Source organism: Batrachochytrium dendrobatidis (genome assembly GCF_000203795.2).
Source record: "Batrachochytrium dendrobatidis JAM81 unplaced genomic scaffold BATDEscaffold_1, whole genome shotgun sequence".
Classification (NCBI taxonomy): Eukaryota; Fungi; Chytridiomycota; class Chytridiomycetes; order Rhizophydiales; genus Batrachochytrium; species Batrachochytrium dendrobatidis.
Genome location: NW_006281099.1, coordinates 1,152,807 through 1,171,890, shown reverse-complemented (window position 1 = coordinate 1,171,890; position 19,084 = coordinate 1,152,807). Strand labels below are relative to the sequence as shown.

The 19,084-nt window shown below is 40.5% G+C and overlaps 5 protein-coding genes across 5 annotated transcripts; 2 read left to right on the top strand and 3 right to left on the bottom strand.

Annotated features, from left to right (window-relative positions):
* Nucleotides 1-36: 36 nt before the first annotated feature.
* BATDEDRAFT_29162 (homoaconitate hydratase LYS4) lies at nt 37-2,330 on the bottom strand (the record flags this gene model as incomplete). The annotated part of the gene is made up of 6 exons (XM_006675562.1): nt 37-389; nt 412-452; nt 488-723; nt 778-1,887; nt 1,956-2,043; nt 2,134-2,330. 6 exons carry the CDS (start codon nt 2,328-2,330, stop codon nt 37-39), a joined length of 2,025 nt encoding a protein of 674 aa, XP_006675625.1.
* Nucleotides 2,331-2,562: 232 nt separating this feature from the next.
* Nucleotides 2,563-3,824, top strand: BATDEDRAFT_21526 (uncharacterized protein; the record flags this gene model as incomplete). The annotated part of the gene is made up of 3 exons (XM_006675248.1): nt 2,563-3,202; nt 3,308-3,411; nt 3,501-3,824. The coding sequence occupies 3 exons, from the start codon at nt 2,563-2,565 to the stop codon at nt 3,822-3,824; spliced, it is 1,068 nt and encodes a 355-aa protein (XP_006675311.1).
* A 682-nt stretch (nt 3,825-4,506) lies between these two features.
* BATDEDRAFT_33999 (uncharacterized protein) lies at nt 4,507-11,181 on the bottom strand (the record flags this gene model as incomplete). The annotated part of the gene is made up of 5 exons (XM_006675654.1): nt 4,507-6,159; nt 6,271-10,106; nt 10,187-10,552; nt 10,827-10,864; nt 11,126-11,181. 5 exons carry the CDS (start codon nt 11,179-11,181, stop codon nt 4,609-4,611), a joined length of 5,847 nt encoding a protein of 1,948 aa, XP_006675717.1. The 3' UTR covers nt 4,507-4,608.
* A 453-nt stretch (nt 11,182-11,634) lies between these two features.
* Nucleotides 11,635-15,499, bottom strand: BATDEDRAFT_85764 (uncharacterized protein; the record flags this gene model as incomplete). The annotated part of the gene is made up of 4 exons (XM_006675924.1): nt 11,635-11,882; nt 11,943-12,847; nt 12,947-14,951; nt 15,061-15,499. The coding sequence occupies 4 exons, from the start codon at nt 15,497-15,499 to the stop codon at nt 11,635-11,637; spliced, it is 3,597 nt and encodes a 1,198-aa protein (XP_006675987.1).
* Nucleotides 15,500-17,215: 1,716 nt separating this feature from the next.
* Nucleotides 17,216-18,944, top strand: BATDEDRAFT_21522 (uncharacterized protein; the record flags this gene model as incomplete). Its single annotated transcript, XM_006675247.1, has 3 exons — nt 17,216-17,333; nt 17,451-17,500; nt 17,691-18,944. 3 exons carry the CDS (start codon nt 17,216-17,218, stop codon nt 18,942-18,944), a joined length of 1,422 nt encoding a protein of 473 aa, XP_006675310.1.
* Between the last annotated feature and the right edge of the window lie 140 nt (nt 18,945-19,084).

The following is a 19,084-nucleotide window of genomic DNA, read 5'->3' as shown; positions in this document are numbered from 1 at the left end:
GTTTGCAATGGCTTTTATCAGTTTTGAAACACGAAATCAAATTCGGACATTTTTCAGCCAATTCTTGACCCACTGCGTCATTCCTCCGTTTACAAGAATCTCTTTAGTCATCCATCCCGGTCTGTTCACCGTATAGTCCGAATGCATTCCATTGTGCGTTACTCGTATCGTTCCTTTTTCCCATTCAACCATCATTCTCGCTCCATGTCTTGTGGTTTTTTCACTCGCTCTATTCCATTTTCTTAAATCTACCACTAATTTTGGACATTCCAATACTGGCAATCCATTGTTGATTGCATTGCGCTTGAATGTCTCAGAGACACTTGCTGTAACTACCGCACAAATTCCTGCATGCTTCAGTGCTGTTGCCGCCTGTTCTCGAGATGATCCTGTTCCAAAGTTGTATCCTACCACAAGAATGTCCCCCTGCAAATACAACTGTTAATCTTAATCTTGGTCATTCATGTACTCCCATCTTAGCTTATACATTACCTTGATAATTATTTTTGCAAAATCCGGATCATAGTTTTGCATCACAACCTGCGCCATATGCTCTGGTGTCATATCATCATTATATGTATACTTTCCAGAGTAAATACCATCTGTGTTCAGATTATCTGCATCGCAAAATACAATATGTCCTTCAAACGCTTTGAAAACTTTAGAGACATTACAAGATACTATACGGTTTGCTATAGTCTCGCTGCTTGTGTTGGACTGGTTCTCGTATGGTGGTGCTTCTTGGATAAAATATCTTGGTTTTATCGGATCTTCAACCTTGCAGTTGCTAAGCATTAATGATCGAGGACTACAAATATATCCTGTCGCTGCTGATGCCGCTACAACTGCAGGTGATGCCAGATACGTCAATGCTTTGGGCGATCCCATCCGTCCTTTGTAGTTGCGATTCGTAGCAGATATTCCCACTTCTCCTTCGGCAAGTGTACCAACTCCAAGCCCAATACATGGTCCACACCCCGCTGGTAACGGCTTTGCTCCTGCTTTAATCAAAGTCTGCCAGTCACCATTCATTTCTGCATCATGCTGGATTTTACTAGATGCCGCTGCAATATACAACTCTACTCCAGGAGCAACGGTTCTGTTGGAAAGTACTTGTGCCGCTGAGTGTATATCAGAAAGACGCGAATTGACACACGAGACTAGATACGCTTTTTGAATAGGAATCCTATTGGACTCGAGTTGATGGAGTGGAGTGCAGACTTTGACACTGTTGGGGCCAGATACATATTCAAAAATAGTGGAAATATCAAGAGCTAAATGCTTGGAATAATAAGCTCCCACATCTGCAGCAATCGGATAATCTTGACTTTGTTGCAGTAAGGCGAGTGCACGGCGTGTAGCATTGGAATCAATAGATTCAATCCTTCCTACCTGCTCTTTTATCCATTGAATTGTAATACTGTCAACTGGAAAAACACCTGCCAATGCTCCCCACTCGGTAGTCATGTTAGATATTGTCAATCGATCATCCACAGAAAGTGACGATACACCATCTCCAACAAACTCGATAGCACAATTCAGCACTTGATCATCACAAAACAAACCACATAATGCAACAATAATATCCTTTCCAGTCGAGTAAGGTGGCATTTTTCCATGCAATTCTACTTTGATGATTTTGGGAATCTGCCACCACGTTTGCCCCGTTGCCCAGATTGCTGCTGCATCGGTGCGTACAATCGGTGTTCCGAGACATCCAATACCACCGTACATATTAGCATGAGAATCTGAAGCAACTACCATAGAATAGGGCATAGCATATCCTTCTTCGATCATAATTTGATGGCCGATTCCTCTTCCAGCTGGATAAAAATCTACATTATGCAGTTTTGCAAACTCTTGAATGGATTTGTATTTGTTCAAATTCTTGGGTAAAATGAGATTGATTTGGAGTGTAAATAGTAAATTTTCAATCCAAACATCAAGTGTCTCACCGATTCTGAAATATTTTGAACATCATGATCGAGAGTAAAGACAACTTGTTTTGAATCATAGAGTGAAGACGATCCAAAGCTTTTGAATCTAAAAAACAGTACAACATTATAGAAAAAATCAACATATAGACAGCCAGTCATTTTACTAGATTCACATTACCAAACTAAACTGGATTACTTTGAGATCACTGCGCCAGTGTTGTCGTGCGTCATGACTTTATGTGGACGAATAGCAACAAACTCTCCTTGATAGACTGGTTTGAACCTAGGTACTTTTTGAGCAGTTGAAGAGTCAATTGGCTGTTGCACAGTGTATTTCTGAACAATCTTTTCAATCAGTGTTTGTGGTGGATGCTTCAATAAAGATGCAGCCATAGTAGTAAACCATTTGATATTAATGTCTTTAAACTGTTTACAGCAACTTATACTACTAATCAAATGACTGGGCATGGCTATTATTGGACATTACTTTGCTGATGCGCAGATCTGTTGACCATAACCTTCAACTGTCACGTGAATGTGAATTAAGCTTTGTATATCACGTGAAAATATTTCACTTTTGTCAAGCAGCTTCACTTTATCTCGAATGGACAAAAACACAAAAGTCATGGCTGTCAATGCCGCTGTCACTAATAATGCTAGCAGCAGTACTCAAGAGGACATGCCGGATTATTCAGGTCGACCTATTTCTTCAAAGCCCACTTCTGTGACTTCTATGTACGACTATCCAATCCAACACCAAGACTCGACCTCTATCTTGTCCATGTCAGCCTCAGCAGACAGCAATCAGCATGCACTCTTACCTCTATCCAGGAACCTTTCATCACAAGCAGAGTCTTTGAATGCAATTCCTCTCCAAAACTCCATTAATAATTCAGTAAATCGTTCAACTCTACACTCATCTTCATGGGAAATCTCTTCAAGCCAGTTGAATGCATCAGCTCCAACAAACCCTGACTCAACCCCCGCTATCCATGGATTGTTGCTTCCATATCTAACATGGATCCTGAATGCATCACATGGAGTTTTTTCTTCATTGCCATTCACTACAAATCAGAGCAGCAATCATACCAGAAACGAAGAGATGTTGGATGGCATTTCAACAGAACAAACACCGCTTCTAGCTGGGGATAGCATTCTCTCGTTGATAGACGACAGATACCCTGATGATCCTCCTCCATACTATAATTCAGATGCAGAAAGTAATACAGATGAGCTGCCCACTTATTCTCAAGTTCAGGCCACATGTAAGCTTAAACTTTAACAATTCCCCTGGATTTACTCTTGCAACTACTCAGCCTGTGTCATGTTGACTATCATCAACTCTAATATACGCATGTATTTACTTTTAGCATCCTCACAAGCCAACGACTCGGATGAGGATTGGTTAGATCAATGCAGCAACTGTATGATGCCAGTGTTTTTCTTTTTACTATTAATTGGCGCGGCCTTTCTTGTAAGTTGTACGCAACTATATCATGCCTGATTCTATCTTTTTATTACTAGACTTTACTTATTTTTGAATTAAATTCCACTATCACTTAGACCGTTTTACCGTTGACCTGGGAAGATCCTCCCATGCACACACCGACACTCCCAAAACAGCCCATACCAACCCTATCTTCGTTAGACTTTCCACCAATCAGACCCACAACGATAAAAGTCGCGCCATCTGAAACTCAATTGTCACATCTTACTGATATACCATTGACAAGCCAAGCTTCAATCTCTAAATACGATTCACAAGCCAAAAAGCTACAACGACAGATGGCTCTTTCACCTGCTTTGGGTGGACAGGTGGAAACAGCAGACATACGGTCTGCTGCTCGCCAGATTGCCTCACGAAACAGTAGTGGGAAAAAAACTTGAGCAAACAGCATGTTTTTATTGATGAATCTCATGGATAGATCTTACAATGGCCCTACTCTTTGGCCTGGTTCTAGGAGTACCTATCGAATTTTTGGAAAACACTTTAAGCTACGAGGTGTCAATTTTAATATCTATCTGTTGGAGATTGTAGCATCGTATTGGCATTGCCAGTTTTTGACCGATATTTAAATCAAATGTAGCTTTTTACAACCGTATTCACGTAAATGAAAGATTAAATAAGAATGTCAAAGTATATAATAGATTGCAGGTCTCATGGCATGACTGGTGTCAGCTTACTGGGTAACATTGTGTTTTTTGAGCCTATTTTTGTACAAAACAACTAAACGAATGTTTGCTTGTAGTTTCAGTAAATTTTACATCCTTCACATCACTTCAGTCTCACCCTCTCTTTCATTCAAATCAAACATTGGATGATCGGCATGGAAACAACAGTTGTAATCTTTGTTTTCTGAATCAAAACACGAATTTACGAGATTTTAGGACACAAAAAGATGAGTTTGAGAATATTAAAAGTCAAACTCAATCACTAGGTTACAATGTATGGCAATACCAAAAAGCAAAAAAAAGGATAATTTCAATTCAAAATTATAGTTTGTATTATATGATGGTTGTTGTCTGAGTTGAGAATGTTCATTCAAGTCAATTCTAGTAAGAAAACGTAACAAATATTTAATCATTGTTTATTTCAAAGTAAAATAGGATTGCAAAATAGATACTAGAGTTCCATTTTACGTGAATATTAAGAATTGCTCAAGTATGCAACTCAATGAAATTCCATGCTTTGCGATGCAAAAGTTATAGACGATCTCCTAGACTGGTTGTGCAGAGAATAATCAAATCCAGTTACAGTGGTGTCGTTTATGGTCCATTCACCATTGGATTGAGTGTGCTCATCGTAATCAGAGTCACGAAGAATAGGCCGTGGCTTATATTCCCGAGGAATATAGCCCAAACGAGGTGATGGATCTTGAACATAATCAGCAAGAGAAAACTTGTCAAGATTTTCATGTGGAGATGGGTTACAGTTAGCAACAGTATGTTTTGGCTGAGAAAATATTCCCGCTCCGCTAAGTGCACCACTAGACTGCTCATCAAACCAACTGCTCTTGTCTTCACCCGTTTCCTGATCAATATCAAAATAAGATTCAGTATGTTTGTCCAAAGCCTTTTCTGCAAGTACATTCGAGTTATTTTCAAAGGAGATGCGTTCTCGTTGAGTTTCAGTGATCCCATGAGTTACGTATTGATATTTGCCGCTAAACGTTTTGTCAGGATCAAACTCTGTTGTTTCATTCAAAGTAGGAGCTTTGGAAATATGCGAAATTCTCCAACTGTCCATCGTATCTGTGATATGCACTCCTGAACAAACACTATTGTTTCGTTGTAGTGTTGAGATAGCCTCCATATCTGACTGTCGCCTCCAAGGATTAGTAGAAATTGTTGTCACGGTGAGATCTGAAACACGATCAATCGAAGACATGCCACAGCCAAACGTAAAGCTGATTTCGTTGTCAATAGGAACGGCTACAAAAGGTGAGGTATTCGATGCTATATTAGGCATGGCTACGGGCTCTACAGCATCAATATCAGAATACAAGCTTGACCCGGAAAGCGCGGAAGGATGAATATACGAAGTCAAAGATTTTTCTGGCATACTTTCACCGCTTCCATAGTTGGTATGTGTGCTTGCTTGATGGTTATCATCATGCATATCAATTGAAAACGAAGTGTTGGCCTTCTTTTCAACTGGAGATTCAATATCTGTGGCTTCAGTTTGATTAGCAAAAGCAATGGTAGACAGGGATAGTCCTGAAAACAAACTTTCCGTTGAAAAAATACTAAAGCTTTTTGTTTTGCTATTGGAAAGTTTCAAAAGTGGAGGTAGAGTCGATCTGTGCGACTCGGGCCTTACTACGACTCCTTCAGCAGCATCTTTTCCACTTTTTAAAACTGGACCCACAATTGCAATCGGAAGAGCCAGTGTCGAAGCGGCTCCATTTTCAGAAGCCGAAAGACCCGAGCTTGCATTAGGTAAAGACAGTTGGCTACGACGCGTCACTACCAATACAGATCCTAACACTACCAATCCTGCACCTATACCACCAAAGATCATTTCCAAGGTCGTTGCTGACATGCCATTATTGTTTGAAGGTGGAGTTGTAGTGTTGGAATCACTTGTTGGTCCATTGTTCCGCGTGGGACCTGAATTGCCTACTATATCCCCTGGCTGGGCACTTGGAATAGGATTGGACTGTTTGCCTCCAACAATTACTGCACCACCTGGATTGTTTGCAACAATATTGACTACAGGGGCCTGAATAATGCATTATGTATTAAAATCATATGTTGCCATAAGTAAGCTAAATCAATCAAGAGATTCGATATATTACACGGAGTTAACAGCAATCATTTAGCAAAAACTTACAAGTGTAGGACTGACTATTTGAGATGCATTAGAATCTTGAATAACAACTTCATCATGAGAAGCATGTTGAGCAGGTGGTATAGGGATTGAACCACTAGCGGTAATTATTGATCCATCCTTGACAGGATTGACAGTAGCATCAGGTGCAACAGCTGGTACATTGGAAACTCCACTTCCAAAAATAATGGTAGCTTCGGCAGCAGCAGTAGATTGAAATTGAACAGAATTTGGCTGCTGCACTGGAATATTGAATTGGCCAGGAAACTGAGACTGGTTTGGCACTGTTATATCTCCATTTACAGATGTTGGAATTGAAGCAGGTATACTATTTCCGCCATCCACTTGCTGTGAAGAAAAACTTTCAGAAAACTTTGAGACTGGAAGTGGGGCTGCTGGTAAAAAAGGTTCTGTCGAGGCAGGCTGGGCAATTTCAGTCGGAGTTAAAAGTGAAGTTTTGCGAATAGTAGGTATATTTAAAACTGATACGACAGGAATGATACTCGGAAGATTGACTGGGATCACCGGTGGAACTCCTGGTATATCAACAGGCAAATTGGTTGGGATCACCGGTGGTATTGCTGAAATGATACTTGGAAGGTTGACTGGGATCACCGGTGGAACTCCTGGTATATCAATGGGCAAATTGGTTGGAATCACCGGTGGTATTGCTGAAATGATACTCGGAAGGTTGATTGGGATCACCGATGGTATTGCTGAAATGATACTCGGAAGGTTGATTGGGATTACTGGCGGAACTCCTGGTATAATACTTGGCAGCACTACAGGACCAATTGTTGGAATTGGAATTTGTGGCAATGGAAGTCCTAATATAGGCGGAAGTTGAATCACCGGTGGATTGGATCCAACTGTAGTCGTAGTAGCTGGTACATTAATCGATGGTAGATTTACAATCAAAATTTGTGGATCAAATGAAATCGACGTGCCAGCCAACAGACTCGATAGCTGCTCTGGTGACAGACGCGACGGAGTGGCAGTTGGTGCAGATGCAGTAATAGTGTTATCAACTGGTGGAACTACAATGGGTGGTAGTCCAGGAATCACAATAGGCAATGTTGGTGTTGCACGAGGAACTGGTGGAACGGGTAATGGAACTGGTGGAACTCCTGGTATGTCAACAGGCAAATTGGTTGGAATCACCGGTGGTATTGCTGAAATGATACTTGGAAGGTTGACTGGGATCACTGGCGGGAGTCCTGGTATGTCAACAGGCAAATTGGTTGGAATCACCGGTGGTATTGCTGAAATGATACTCGGAAGGTTGATTGGGATCACCGATGGTATTGCTGAAATGATACTTGGAAGATTGATTGGGATCACCGGTGGAACTCCTGGTATAATACTTGGCAGCACTACAGGACCAATTGTTGGAATTGGAATTTGTGGCAATGGAAGTCCTAATATAGGCGGAAGTTGAATCACCGGTGGATTGGATCCAACTGTGGTTGTAGTAGCTGGTACATTAATCGATGGTAGATTTACAATCAAAATTTGTGGATCAAATGAAATCGACGTGCCAGCCAATAGACTCGATAGCTGCTCTGGTGACAGACGCGACGGAGTGGCAGTTGGTGCAGATGCAGTAATAGTGTTATCAACTGGTGGAACTACAATAGGTGGTAGTCCAGGAATCACAATAGGCAATGTTGGTGTTGCACGAGGAACTGGTGGAACGGGTAATGGAACTGGTGGAACTCCTGGTATGTCAACAGGCAAATTGGTTGGAATCACCGGTGGTATTGCTGAAATGATACTCGGAAGGTTGACTGGGATCACTGGCGGGAGTCCTGGTATGTCAACAGGCAAATTGGTTGGAATCACCGGTGGTATTGCTGAAATGATACTTGGAAGGTTGACTGGGATCACTGATGGAACTCCTGGTATAATACTTGGCAGCACTACAGGACCAATTGTTGGAATTGGAATTTGTGGCAATGGAAGTCCTAATATAGGCGGAAGTTGAATCACCGGTGGATTGGATCCAACTGTGGTTGTAGTAGCTGGTACATTAATCGATGGTAGATTTACAATCAAAATTTGTGGATCAAATGAAATCGACGTGCCAGCCAATAGACTCGATAGCTGCTCTGGTGACAGACGCGACGGAGTGGCAGTTGGTGCAGATGCAGTAATAGTGTTATCAACTGGTGGAACTACAATAGGTGGTAGTCCAGGAATCACAATAGGCAATGTTGGTGTTGCACGAGGAACTGGTGGAACGGGTAATGGAACTGGTGGAACTCCTGGTATGTCAACAGGCAAATTGGTTGGAATCACCGGTGGTATTGCTGAAATGATACTCGGAAGGTTGACTGGGATCACTGGCGGGAGTCCTGGTATGTCAACAGGCAAATTGGTTGGAATCACCGGTGGTATTGCTTGAATGATACTCGGAAGGTTGACTGGGATGCCCGGTGGAACTCCCTGGTTAATACTTGGCAGCACTGAAGGACCAATTGTTGGAATTGGAATTTGTGGCAATGGAAGTCCTAATATAGGCGGAAGTTGAATCACCGGTGGATTGGATCCAACTGTAGTCGTAGTAGCTGGTACATTAATCGATGGTAGATTTACAATCAAAATTTGTGGATCAAATGAAATCGACGTGCCAGCCAATAGACTCGATAGCTGCTCTGGTGACAGACGCGACGGAGTGGCAGTTGGTGCAGATGCAGTAATAGTGTTATCAACTGGTGGAACTACAATAGGTGGTAGTCCAGGAATCACAATAGGCAATGTTGGTGTTGCACGAGGAACTGGTGGAACGGGTAATGGAACTGGTGGAACTCCTGGTATGTCAACAGGCAAATTGGTTGGAATCACCGGTGGTATTGCTGAAATGATACTCGGAAGATTGATTGGGATCACTGGCGGGAGTCCTGGTATGTCAACAGGCAAATTGGTTGGAATCACCGGTGGTATTGCTGAAATGATACTCGGAAGGTTGATTGGGATCACCGATGGTATTGCTGAAATGATACTTGGAAGATTGATTGGGATCACCGGTGGAACTCCTGGTATAATACTTGGCAGCACTACAGGACCAATTGTTGGAATTGGAATTTGTGGCAATGGAAGTCCTAATATAGGCGGAAGTTGAATCACCGGTGGATTGGATCCAACTGTAGTCGTAGTAGCTGGTACATTAATCGATGGTAGATTTACAATCAAAATTTGTGGATCAAATGAAATCGACGTGCCAGCCAATAGACTCGATAGCTGCTCTGGCGACAGACGCGACGGAGTGGCAGTTGGTTGTATACTGGTTGTAAAGTCACTTGACAATAATGTAGCAAAGATTGTAGTAGATGATACTGTTTCAGCACTGAGTCGGTTTAAAATAGCAATGGTGTTTGGTAAATCAGTAGAGCTACTCGTGCTAGCGATTTCATTACTAGTAATGGTTGACGGTGGCTCTTGTAAACGTTCACTTTTATCTGAGGTGGGTACTACAATGGCAGTGGTAGTAATTATATCAACAGTGCTCAAGTTTGAAGATTGTGTGATAGTCGGATCGGGTAGAATGGAAGAAGGTAGGATTGTAGACGACAAACTGGTTGTTGGCAGATTCACAGCAAGAGTTTGAGAATCAAAGCTGGTTGAACTACGTGTAGGCGGGATAGTAAGTTGTTCAGGTAACGCTTGCAATATTTTCAATGTCGGTTTAATAGAATCACTGCTTGAATTGGGCTCACTCGTATCAATGAATTTTTCTGAATTTACAACCAAAGATCCAGCTATGGCTGTAGTAGATAAAACATCATCTATAGTAGTGTCTTTTACAGTTACATCTATTTTTGAAGTGCTGACAGGCCGAGCTAACAATATATCGTCATAAAAATAGTTAATTTACTATGCAGGATCACCATACATTAATGACAGAGTTTTTTATACTTACTAGTTGTCACGGAAGAAATTGCACTTTCTTTCTCATTTTCAGTTTTGGGAGGTTGCACCAAAGATGTCACGCTGGATCTATTTAAAATAGTATCACTGTTATCCTTCACAATAACAGAGGCTATACTAGACGCGGTAGTTGTAGTAAAGACATCTGTAACAGTTGTTTCAGTAATAGATGATAAAGTTGTGGTCACTATTTCAGTAGTGCTTTTTGGTAAATCCGTGGCGAGTGTACTTGTTGATTCTGATTGGCTTAGAATTTTAGTTGTATCTGAAGATAAACTCTCAGTAATCTTGGACAAATGGGCTGTACTTGAGACTGTATCTGATGGAAAGATATTCAATGAAATCACTAAAGGTACACCTATTACAAATTCAATATGTACTAGAACATATATGGCTATTAGTAGCCCAAAAAGTTTCTTGGTAGCCTTGGTGTACATAATCGTGAATGGAATTTGAATAGGCTGAGATCTGAACAAGCTATGCAAAGTTTTTTGAAACAATAGCACGTAAAGTTAGATTAAGTGAATGGAATTGTGTAGAATAAAAGTGCAATATCAAGTTTAGATATTCGAGTGTCTGGAAACAGCGAATCTTGAAAATTGAGTCTCCAATATGTAAAAAATGCTACTCACCACTTGAACTGATGCTAACTTGTCGCTGATTTGTTACACTAATAAATTAAAGATACAAATATTCAAATATTTCAAGGTGCAAAAGAGCCTATTGCTTTATGCTGTTGAGAGTACAGATATATAGCACAACAGAGCCCACAATAAACGAGATGTAGCGGCGTAGGGAACTACGCATCAGTCAGCCAGCTTGATAATTTTTAGTGAAAATGACCGCAAGTTATTAATGGGTGGCGAGTTTTCAGTTTACTACAGATAGCAATGATGACAAAAAGGCCAGCTGGATGCATGTGTAGAGATACCTATATCGGAGTTTGGATCTAGCTGATATGACGCGTTGCAATTCAGCACTGTCCATATTGCGTTCTGTATTCAGCCAAACTTACATTACAGAATTTCAAAACACAGAAGCGGACTTGAATTTGAAATCAAAAGCTACACATGTGACATTGGCCAACTACCAGCAAGCAATGCGGAGTTGGGTAAGTCTGGTAATCGAGTATATATCAAAGCATGATTGCAATTATATGGTGTTGCAATTTACAAATATGATCGAGTTTAAACTAAACTCATTGATCATTCAAACCGGTGTTGTAGCTTTTTGGTCAAACCCTACTAGCTTGCAATATTCCTGGTAAAGTAGTACAAAAACAAATACCCAATTCCCTAATCTAATTGATTTGCTACCTAAATTTAAAGGTAAAGTAACACAATGGATAAGCAAAGCAATCTATTTATTGTACTTCAATCAATATGTACTGGCTTTATTGTAGTCAGATACAACAGTAACATTCAAATCAAAAACCTTTAGTCATGATGTGCCAGCATTCACGGCATTACGATCACAAAGGATATCTTGAATGTCTGTTTCGCCGATTAGTTCTCCACCACCCAAACTTTTTGTAGCAAGCCTCGATTGAGACGAAAGTGTTATTTGATTAGATACAGACATGCGTTGATCTGCCAGTTTCACTATTTGTTTCTCGATTGTGTTGTGGACAATATATCTCCAAACATGGGTTTCATTTTGTTGACCAATTCGATGAACTCTGGTGATGGCTATTAAATTATTTGAAAGTTAGCCTTGTAATAAACTTATTACTTTATAATCATACAAACCTTGCTGCTCAATGCTACGATTTAGTAACGGCTCGATAAGAATCACATGCATAGCACAAACAAGCGTTAGTCCGGAGCTATGACTTTTAGCATTCAGCATAAAGGCGACAACATCGCCACTTTCGCTAAATGTGGTAACACTCTGTCCAGGAAATTTGAGTTTAAACTTTCCTCTATCCTGTGTCCACCCACTACCCTCCATCTTGACGAACCCAATTCCGTTATCCTGAAATGCAGCCGCTAGAATATTTAAAACTTGCTCCCATTGCGAAAATAAAATCACTTTGGTTTGTGGATGAGTAGATACCAAATACTTGATGTGTCGAATGATGGTGTTAAATTTTGAACCATAGGAACCATGTACTTTAATTGCGTTTAGTCGTTTAGCTAACTGTGGAATATTCAGCTGTGCAATCGATTTTGAGCCTGCTGAAAAGGCATTTGGAACAGTAGAAATACTGAGAATAGTTTGATTGAATTGAGGAGTGTCGAGCTGCTTTTTTAATGTTACTTTAGCAATGGATTCACGAGATATGGATTGATTGCACATAGGACATCGAAGGTGAATCATAATCCACCCAGCATTACACTCTTCGCAAAACATGTGTCCACAGTGTGTGACGACACCATTTTTAAACATGGTTCGACATATTCCACACTCGCGTAGACTTTCACCCAAGGCTGTACGCTGAATATTGTCTGTTTCTAGTGTAGCAAGATATCGAAGACGAGCATTTTGAGTAGCAATGGATCGTTCAAAACCACGAATGTTATCTTCAAGTGTTGTACAATGAGCTTCCATATCGGTTGGTTTCTCGGGAAACACAACACCTGAATGAAACTTTTGGAGTTCACGAAAATACACGATGCGTGCATTCCCCAGTATTGAAAATTTAGTTGTTTCACTAAAATAAAATAGACGTCAATCAAACTAGCGGGAAACCCAGCAGTACAAACATCAAACTCCATTGTAAAATTATATATGCATATCATGCCAAACTCACTTTCGAAGCAATTCCAAGCACGCCACATGAACATCCAGACACTTGCCAAGATATAGACTAGCATGGGTAGCCAACTGGATTTCTATAGATGGCAAATCGTATCTGCAGCTCACACCTTTTAAACGTTTAACCAATTCAGAAAAGGATTGCTGTTTTTGCTTTAGAATAAACGCTTTACGTTGTTCAAACAACTTGAATTGAAGGTCTGTTGTGCCATAGTATTTATGATCAACATCACGTCGCATGGCAGTCAGCAGCGTAAGCCTATCTGATAGAACTTGTATATATGCATATTGATACTGATTAGCTTCTTCTTGGATATCAAGTCCAATACTATATTCATTGCCGGTTGGAGCAGCAATTGAACCATCGTTAGGTTTGGCATTTGAATTTACACCCAAAGATTGAATTGTCTGAAAACAAGAAATATCTGTATGATCCGAATTGCTATTGAGATTCTCATTTTCAAATGGAAGTGTCAGCAACTCGATGAGTTTTGATCGCCAAGCTTCAATAAGTTGCCATTGCTTGTTTAAAACTGCCACAAGCTGTGTAATCTCTTCAAATATTTCACCTGTCACAATACCTCCAAAGTACTCGGGTGAAAGCACAATCAGCATCAAATTTTGATCATTGCTGTATAGGATACGCTCGTTCTTGCTAATGTTAGATAACACACTTGCTTTTTGATTCAACTCGCCAGGGAGTTCAAGAAATCCCGATTGAAATTTTTCAACCATTTGGGTTGTTCGAAGTTCAAATATCTGCAAAGTGGTACGACGCAGTTTGTTGGCGTGCTCATACCAAATATTTTCCAACTCTTCGCATTCTTGACGAGTAAATCCAGACTCTTCATCGCGATTATTTACAAAGGATTGAGCATCTTTATCTGAATGAAGCTCACCTGATGCAGTAATGGCAGCATCTTCGATCCGCTTTCCAATTATATAGTATGACGTAGCTATAAAATAAAGAAGACGGTGCTCTAGCTCAATCCAAAAATTAAGCCGACTGCGAAGCTGACCCAACTCGTCTTCAAGCAATGTGTACGAGTATTGTGTTGGATTAGAACTTTCAAAATTTTCAAAATCGCAATCCAAATCAGATTCATCATTGTCATCGCATGCTTTAGCTGGTTGATCTTCATTATTTAGCGCCAACTCGTTTTCAGATCTTTCTTGATTTTTGAGTTTTTTTCTGGTCATCAATGTATCCACATCCAATCGTATACCAGCAACAACTTCTCTGGTCTCCTTTAATAGTATCAAATAACTATCAAGTGCTGGTTTAAACTTTCCCTGATACTCGAGCATATGTAGCAGCTCCATAGAAGTCGAGATACGTTTATGTTGCATAGTATACACGCTAGATGTACATTGGCGAATCATGGTGGTGAGAACATGTTCCATGGTACAGAGAACTCCACCAAGTCGGCGTCGATTATGTGTGCCAATTTGAGGATGACAGCAGGTCTGACGAAGTTGAAGCATAAGAATTGGCAAGTCGGATTGTTTTGATTGTGAGCCATGCTTTGATGCAGACAAATGCATTGATTCAGTTTGATCTTGCACAGATGGACTTTTTTGCATAGTATCTATGTATGGGATGAATGATTGGGATTGTACACGATTTTTTACCGCCTGTAAGCATTTTTCCTCAATTTCATCGTAGTATAATTGATGGGTACGATCAAACTGAACATTAATAATATGCTCGTGTTGTGGTGGAATTTCCAATTCACTAGCAACGCTGACTTTGGTAAATCTGTGCATAATGCGTGCAAGATGGTCTCGAACTAGTCCAGGATGCCGATGAGTCAATCGTAAGTGTTGTTCCGTGAATGATGAAAGATGCGGCTTTGGTGTTGCGTTTAAAGATGCAGCAATCCATGTATTTAGTCCCAAGAAACAAAAAAGTCCATGCATGTCTGACAATAGCCCGGTTTTAGATGTTGGAGTACCTGTTACTGCCCATGGGTGTATCCTAGGAATAAGCCGTGCCATTGCTTTTTATATAAAAAATATTGATTGTACCACACAAGACAGCATTTTTATATTAGCTAATTGCATACACCTCACCCGCTTTCAGTTTTTAAAAAGGCATTTATAATTTACCAGCAATATTTGAGATGGATGAATCTACCATTTGCGCTTCGTCAAATACCACTCGCCACCACAACTGCTCAACTAAGCAAGACCTTCGTCGCTTGTATTTTGGTTGCTGACGCCTAGATCGTTCAGGTGGTGGGTTTGCAGCATGAAACTCTCTACGTAACACATCGCTTGTCACCAACACGATATCTACCGAATCAAACTGGTCTGCATTGGATTTTTTTTCATATACTAGAACGCGAAGACTAGGAGCGTGCTGGTGTATCTCATTTGCCCATTGATCAATAATGGCTCCAGGAGCAACTACAAGTGTAGCATTGCATACTTTTAAGTCGCTAATCTGCGCTTGTTTTGTCACTTCTTCAAGTGTTGGTGTTGATGTATTTGATAGCTGATGCAGTAGAAAGAGTGCAATTAGAATAACAGTTTTACCAAGACCCATCTCATGTGCCAATATACCCCCGTAAAACGGCTTTGCGTTGATGGAGGATTTATCCTGAATTAGATTCTTATCAAACGTAAAAGTACCATCAAGTCGATTGATATATATAGGACCAAAAGCAGAATCTGAATGTACTGTTTCCCAAAATGTTGGCAATAACAACTTTTTTAGATAAAGAAACTCCACGCTCACAATCCAGCATCCAAGATAAACTCTGCATTTGAAATGCAAGAAGCCTTGATACAAGCTGGTGGGGCTGGGTAGCAATACTGGTCGTTGCTTTGTGTGATACCACAACATCCAAGAGATTCAATGGATCTGTCGAGTAAGTTGAAGGATAAAGCAAATCAAACAGCTCACACCATTGATTTTTATATAATTTGGCAGCGTTGAAAGGTAATTGCTCATATCTAGAATGACGGATCTCTATACGAATTGTGGCGGTTTGTGCGCAATCTTTACCACAATTATTGCAAGTTGAACAAATACCAGTTTGTTGATGAAACTGGATGGATGCATCCAGAGTAATAATATTGTTTAAAGACAAGCAATGAATTGAATTCCAAAATTGGTCATGACCATCCAAATTTGGGGCAAGTGTCAGCACAACATCTGGTAATGAGTGCTTAAAAGAATTCGAATGCAATCTTGGATTAGATGGTGGAAATTTTAACGACATATGGCCATCCAAACCAACGAGCAGTGCGATTGGAACAGATCTTGCCCAATCCAAGACTGATAGCTGATTTGAATCAACCAATGACACCAGCTCGGAATATTGATCAGAATCTGTCATCAACTGCTCTATAGATGGTGCACTGACTGAAAAGTGTAATACTCCCAACACATGATTGGCGGAATATGGAAAAGTAGTTGATTGTTGCTCCAGTATTTGAGCATCTGATTCATTGTCCAAGTGCTGAAGCTGAACCTGTGCAACATGGACCGCAATATTAACATATCCAGTCTTTTGAGGCTGGATGGACATAAAATAGAAACGTTTGTAAGTCCTGATAAAACTACTTTTTGTTATATGAACAGCAGATCTACAATCTATTTATTACCTTTGAGGAATCAGGGCAGGACCAATCTTGAGCAGTGTTGTCATCTGCTGGTTTTTGCAACTCCAGTCTGGCTCTCTTGACTCGCTTTTGGTCGACAGTTTCGTCTATCGAGAATATAGCATGATCACTTTTATTTTGAGAGCAGCAATGGTTTGGACAATGCCGTAACTGAAGCTTCAACAACTGTTGCGTCATACAAGACTTGTGTTTTTCAAGGGTAGAAACCTCATAGTCGAACGATAAGCTTATCCTGATATTTAATGGATTTGTATTTCCAATTACTTATAAACAACAGAACAAATATGATCAATCCTCAGTACTTGTTGATTCTCTGTAATTCACATCAAGCCAACGATAGTGTTTTTTGGCAATGAGTAGATACGAATGTTGTCAAGACTGCAATAAATATGCCAAATCGGCCATTTAAAATGTATTGTTTAAAATGGGGTTTCAGAATATAAGCCAATATGCAACGCCAAAGGAGTATGTATGAGATGGTATCTTGTTGGTCTAGCATTTGATCAGACTGGAGTAATGTCATTGAACCCTTAATCTAATGACGGAATTTAGACTTGCATTACACGTGAGGGTTGCATCAATCGGGCCATTATTCCAGTCATTCACTCTGGAATTTCCAATACTTTAGTAATAAATGGCTGAGCTCGATAAATGGCTAGCATCGTCCCCACTTGTGTCATCAGTAGGAACGAATTCTTCCAATAATATACATGATATATCATACCAAAATGCACTCTACATCAGACTACACGGTAATATCAATCCAGATCTGAATGATTTGCTACGATCTATATCAAATGAAATGGTATCTATTTCAAGAATCTAATGACAGGATCTTAATTTGATTGTAGGTATTTTGATGACTATAGCCTTCTTACTCCTCTTGCCTATTGCCGCCATGACATCTCGCTATTTCAAGGTATTTATTCTTATTTTATACGATTTGCAATACCTCGTCTGTCGACAACTACTTGGTGAAAACAGTCGCGTGGGTAACAGTTTCCACTTGTATATGCAAGACTGCTACTGTCTGTTTCTCCGTATTGCAAGCTAACAGTTTTTTGTTTAAACACTTGCTATTTAATGATGCAAACTCGCATGCTAATTAGGAAAAACTTGAGCATTGGTGGCTAGGAATTCATATTGTGCTAGTGTCTGCTGCAACTCTATGCCTGACTTTATCCATAGTTGCAATTTGTACAGTGGTTAGATCTGACTTGCATCCATTACAAGATGCAGGCTTACAACCACGGGATGTAAATGTATTTCATCAGTTTCTAGGTTACATGATCCTAGGCATGATACTGGCTCAGATCATTTTGGGTGGGTTTGCTCGACATTACTACAACCCAGATCTGCAAAACCCACCATGGTATGACCAAATGCATGGCCAACTGGGCTTCATCATACTGTTTTCATCATGGACAAATCTTGCCATAGGAACAGTGTTAGCAGCCAAGATTGGTGCATTCAAATCGATTGGCATACCATTTGCAGTCATGACCATATGGAGCATTATCGTGACTCTGATTGGGGTTTGGCTCGAGACCACCGAAGGCCCATCGTCAAGATACGTCGATGGTAATGTATTTGTTGCTGCTGGAGCATTGGGAGCAAAAAAGTTGTTTGCCATGCCTGCTTCTGAACGACGTCGGTCACTCCAGGCAGCATCACACGAAACATTGCATCACGATAAAAAGATGGGCAGTAGTACGCTTGCTGCTGGATCTGTTGATACCACTAGTAGCGAAAGCTTATCCCCATTAAGAAACGTCATGCTACGACTTCAGATACCACAAATGATGACCATCAAGGAATCACAAGACCAACACTGTCCATACATTATGAGTCCAATCAATGCACGACACAAGTGGGGATCTGATTTATCCTCAACCCCTGCCATGCATGGCGAGCTACACGAAGCTCCTTCCAACGCATCGCTTTTGCCGAGTCTCGATGTTGGCACGATCACAAAGACGTCCCAACCAGCAACTATTTCGCCCGAGCCATTCCCACATCACAAGGCTGCCACACCAGTCCACTTGCCTCCATCACGCCAACGCAGTTTGTTGGGAATGATGAAACCTGTATTTCCTACAATGCCATCCGCTACTCATAGTAAACCAATGACAGAGGGGAATATTACAAGAACGCATAGAAGTCGTAGTATTAGTTTAAGCAAGGCATCGACAAGCGCAGTCAATATATTCAACAAGTTGTCATCGATGGTAGGAGGAAATGAGCCGCAAAAGAGATTGTCTACTACAGAACAACCCAATCTGCATAAAGACTCGATTGAAACACATCAAGAGCGAGCTCGACAGCGCAGTAAAACTGTATCTCAAGATTGTCGTAATAAATAGACTGATGTACAGTTTTATTCTAAAATAGGAAAAATGACAAACAGCTTGGAATGCATGAATAAAAGAACGAATGCATTGAATAGCAGGTGGAATATTACACGACTCGATAAATGGAAGCCAATAATCAGAACAGCAAGAAC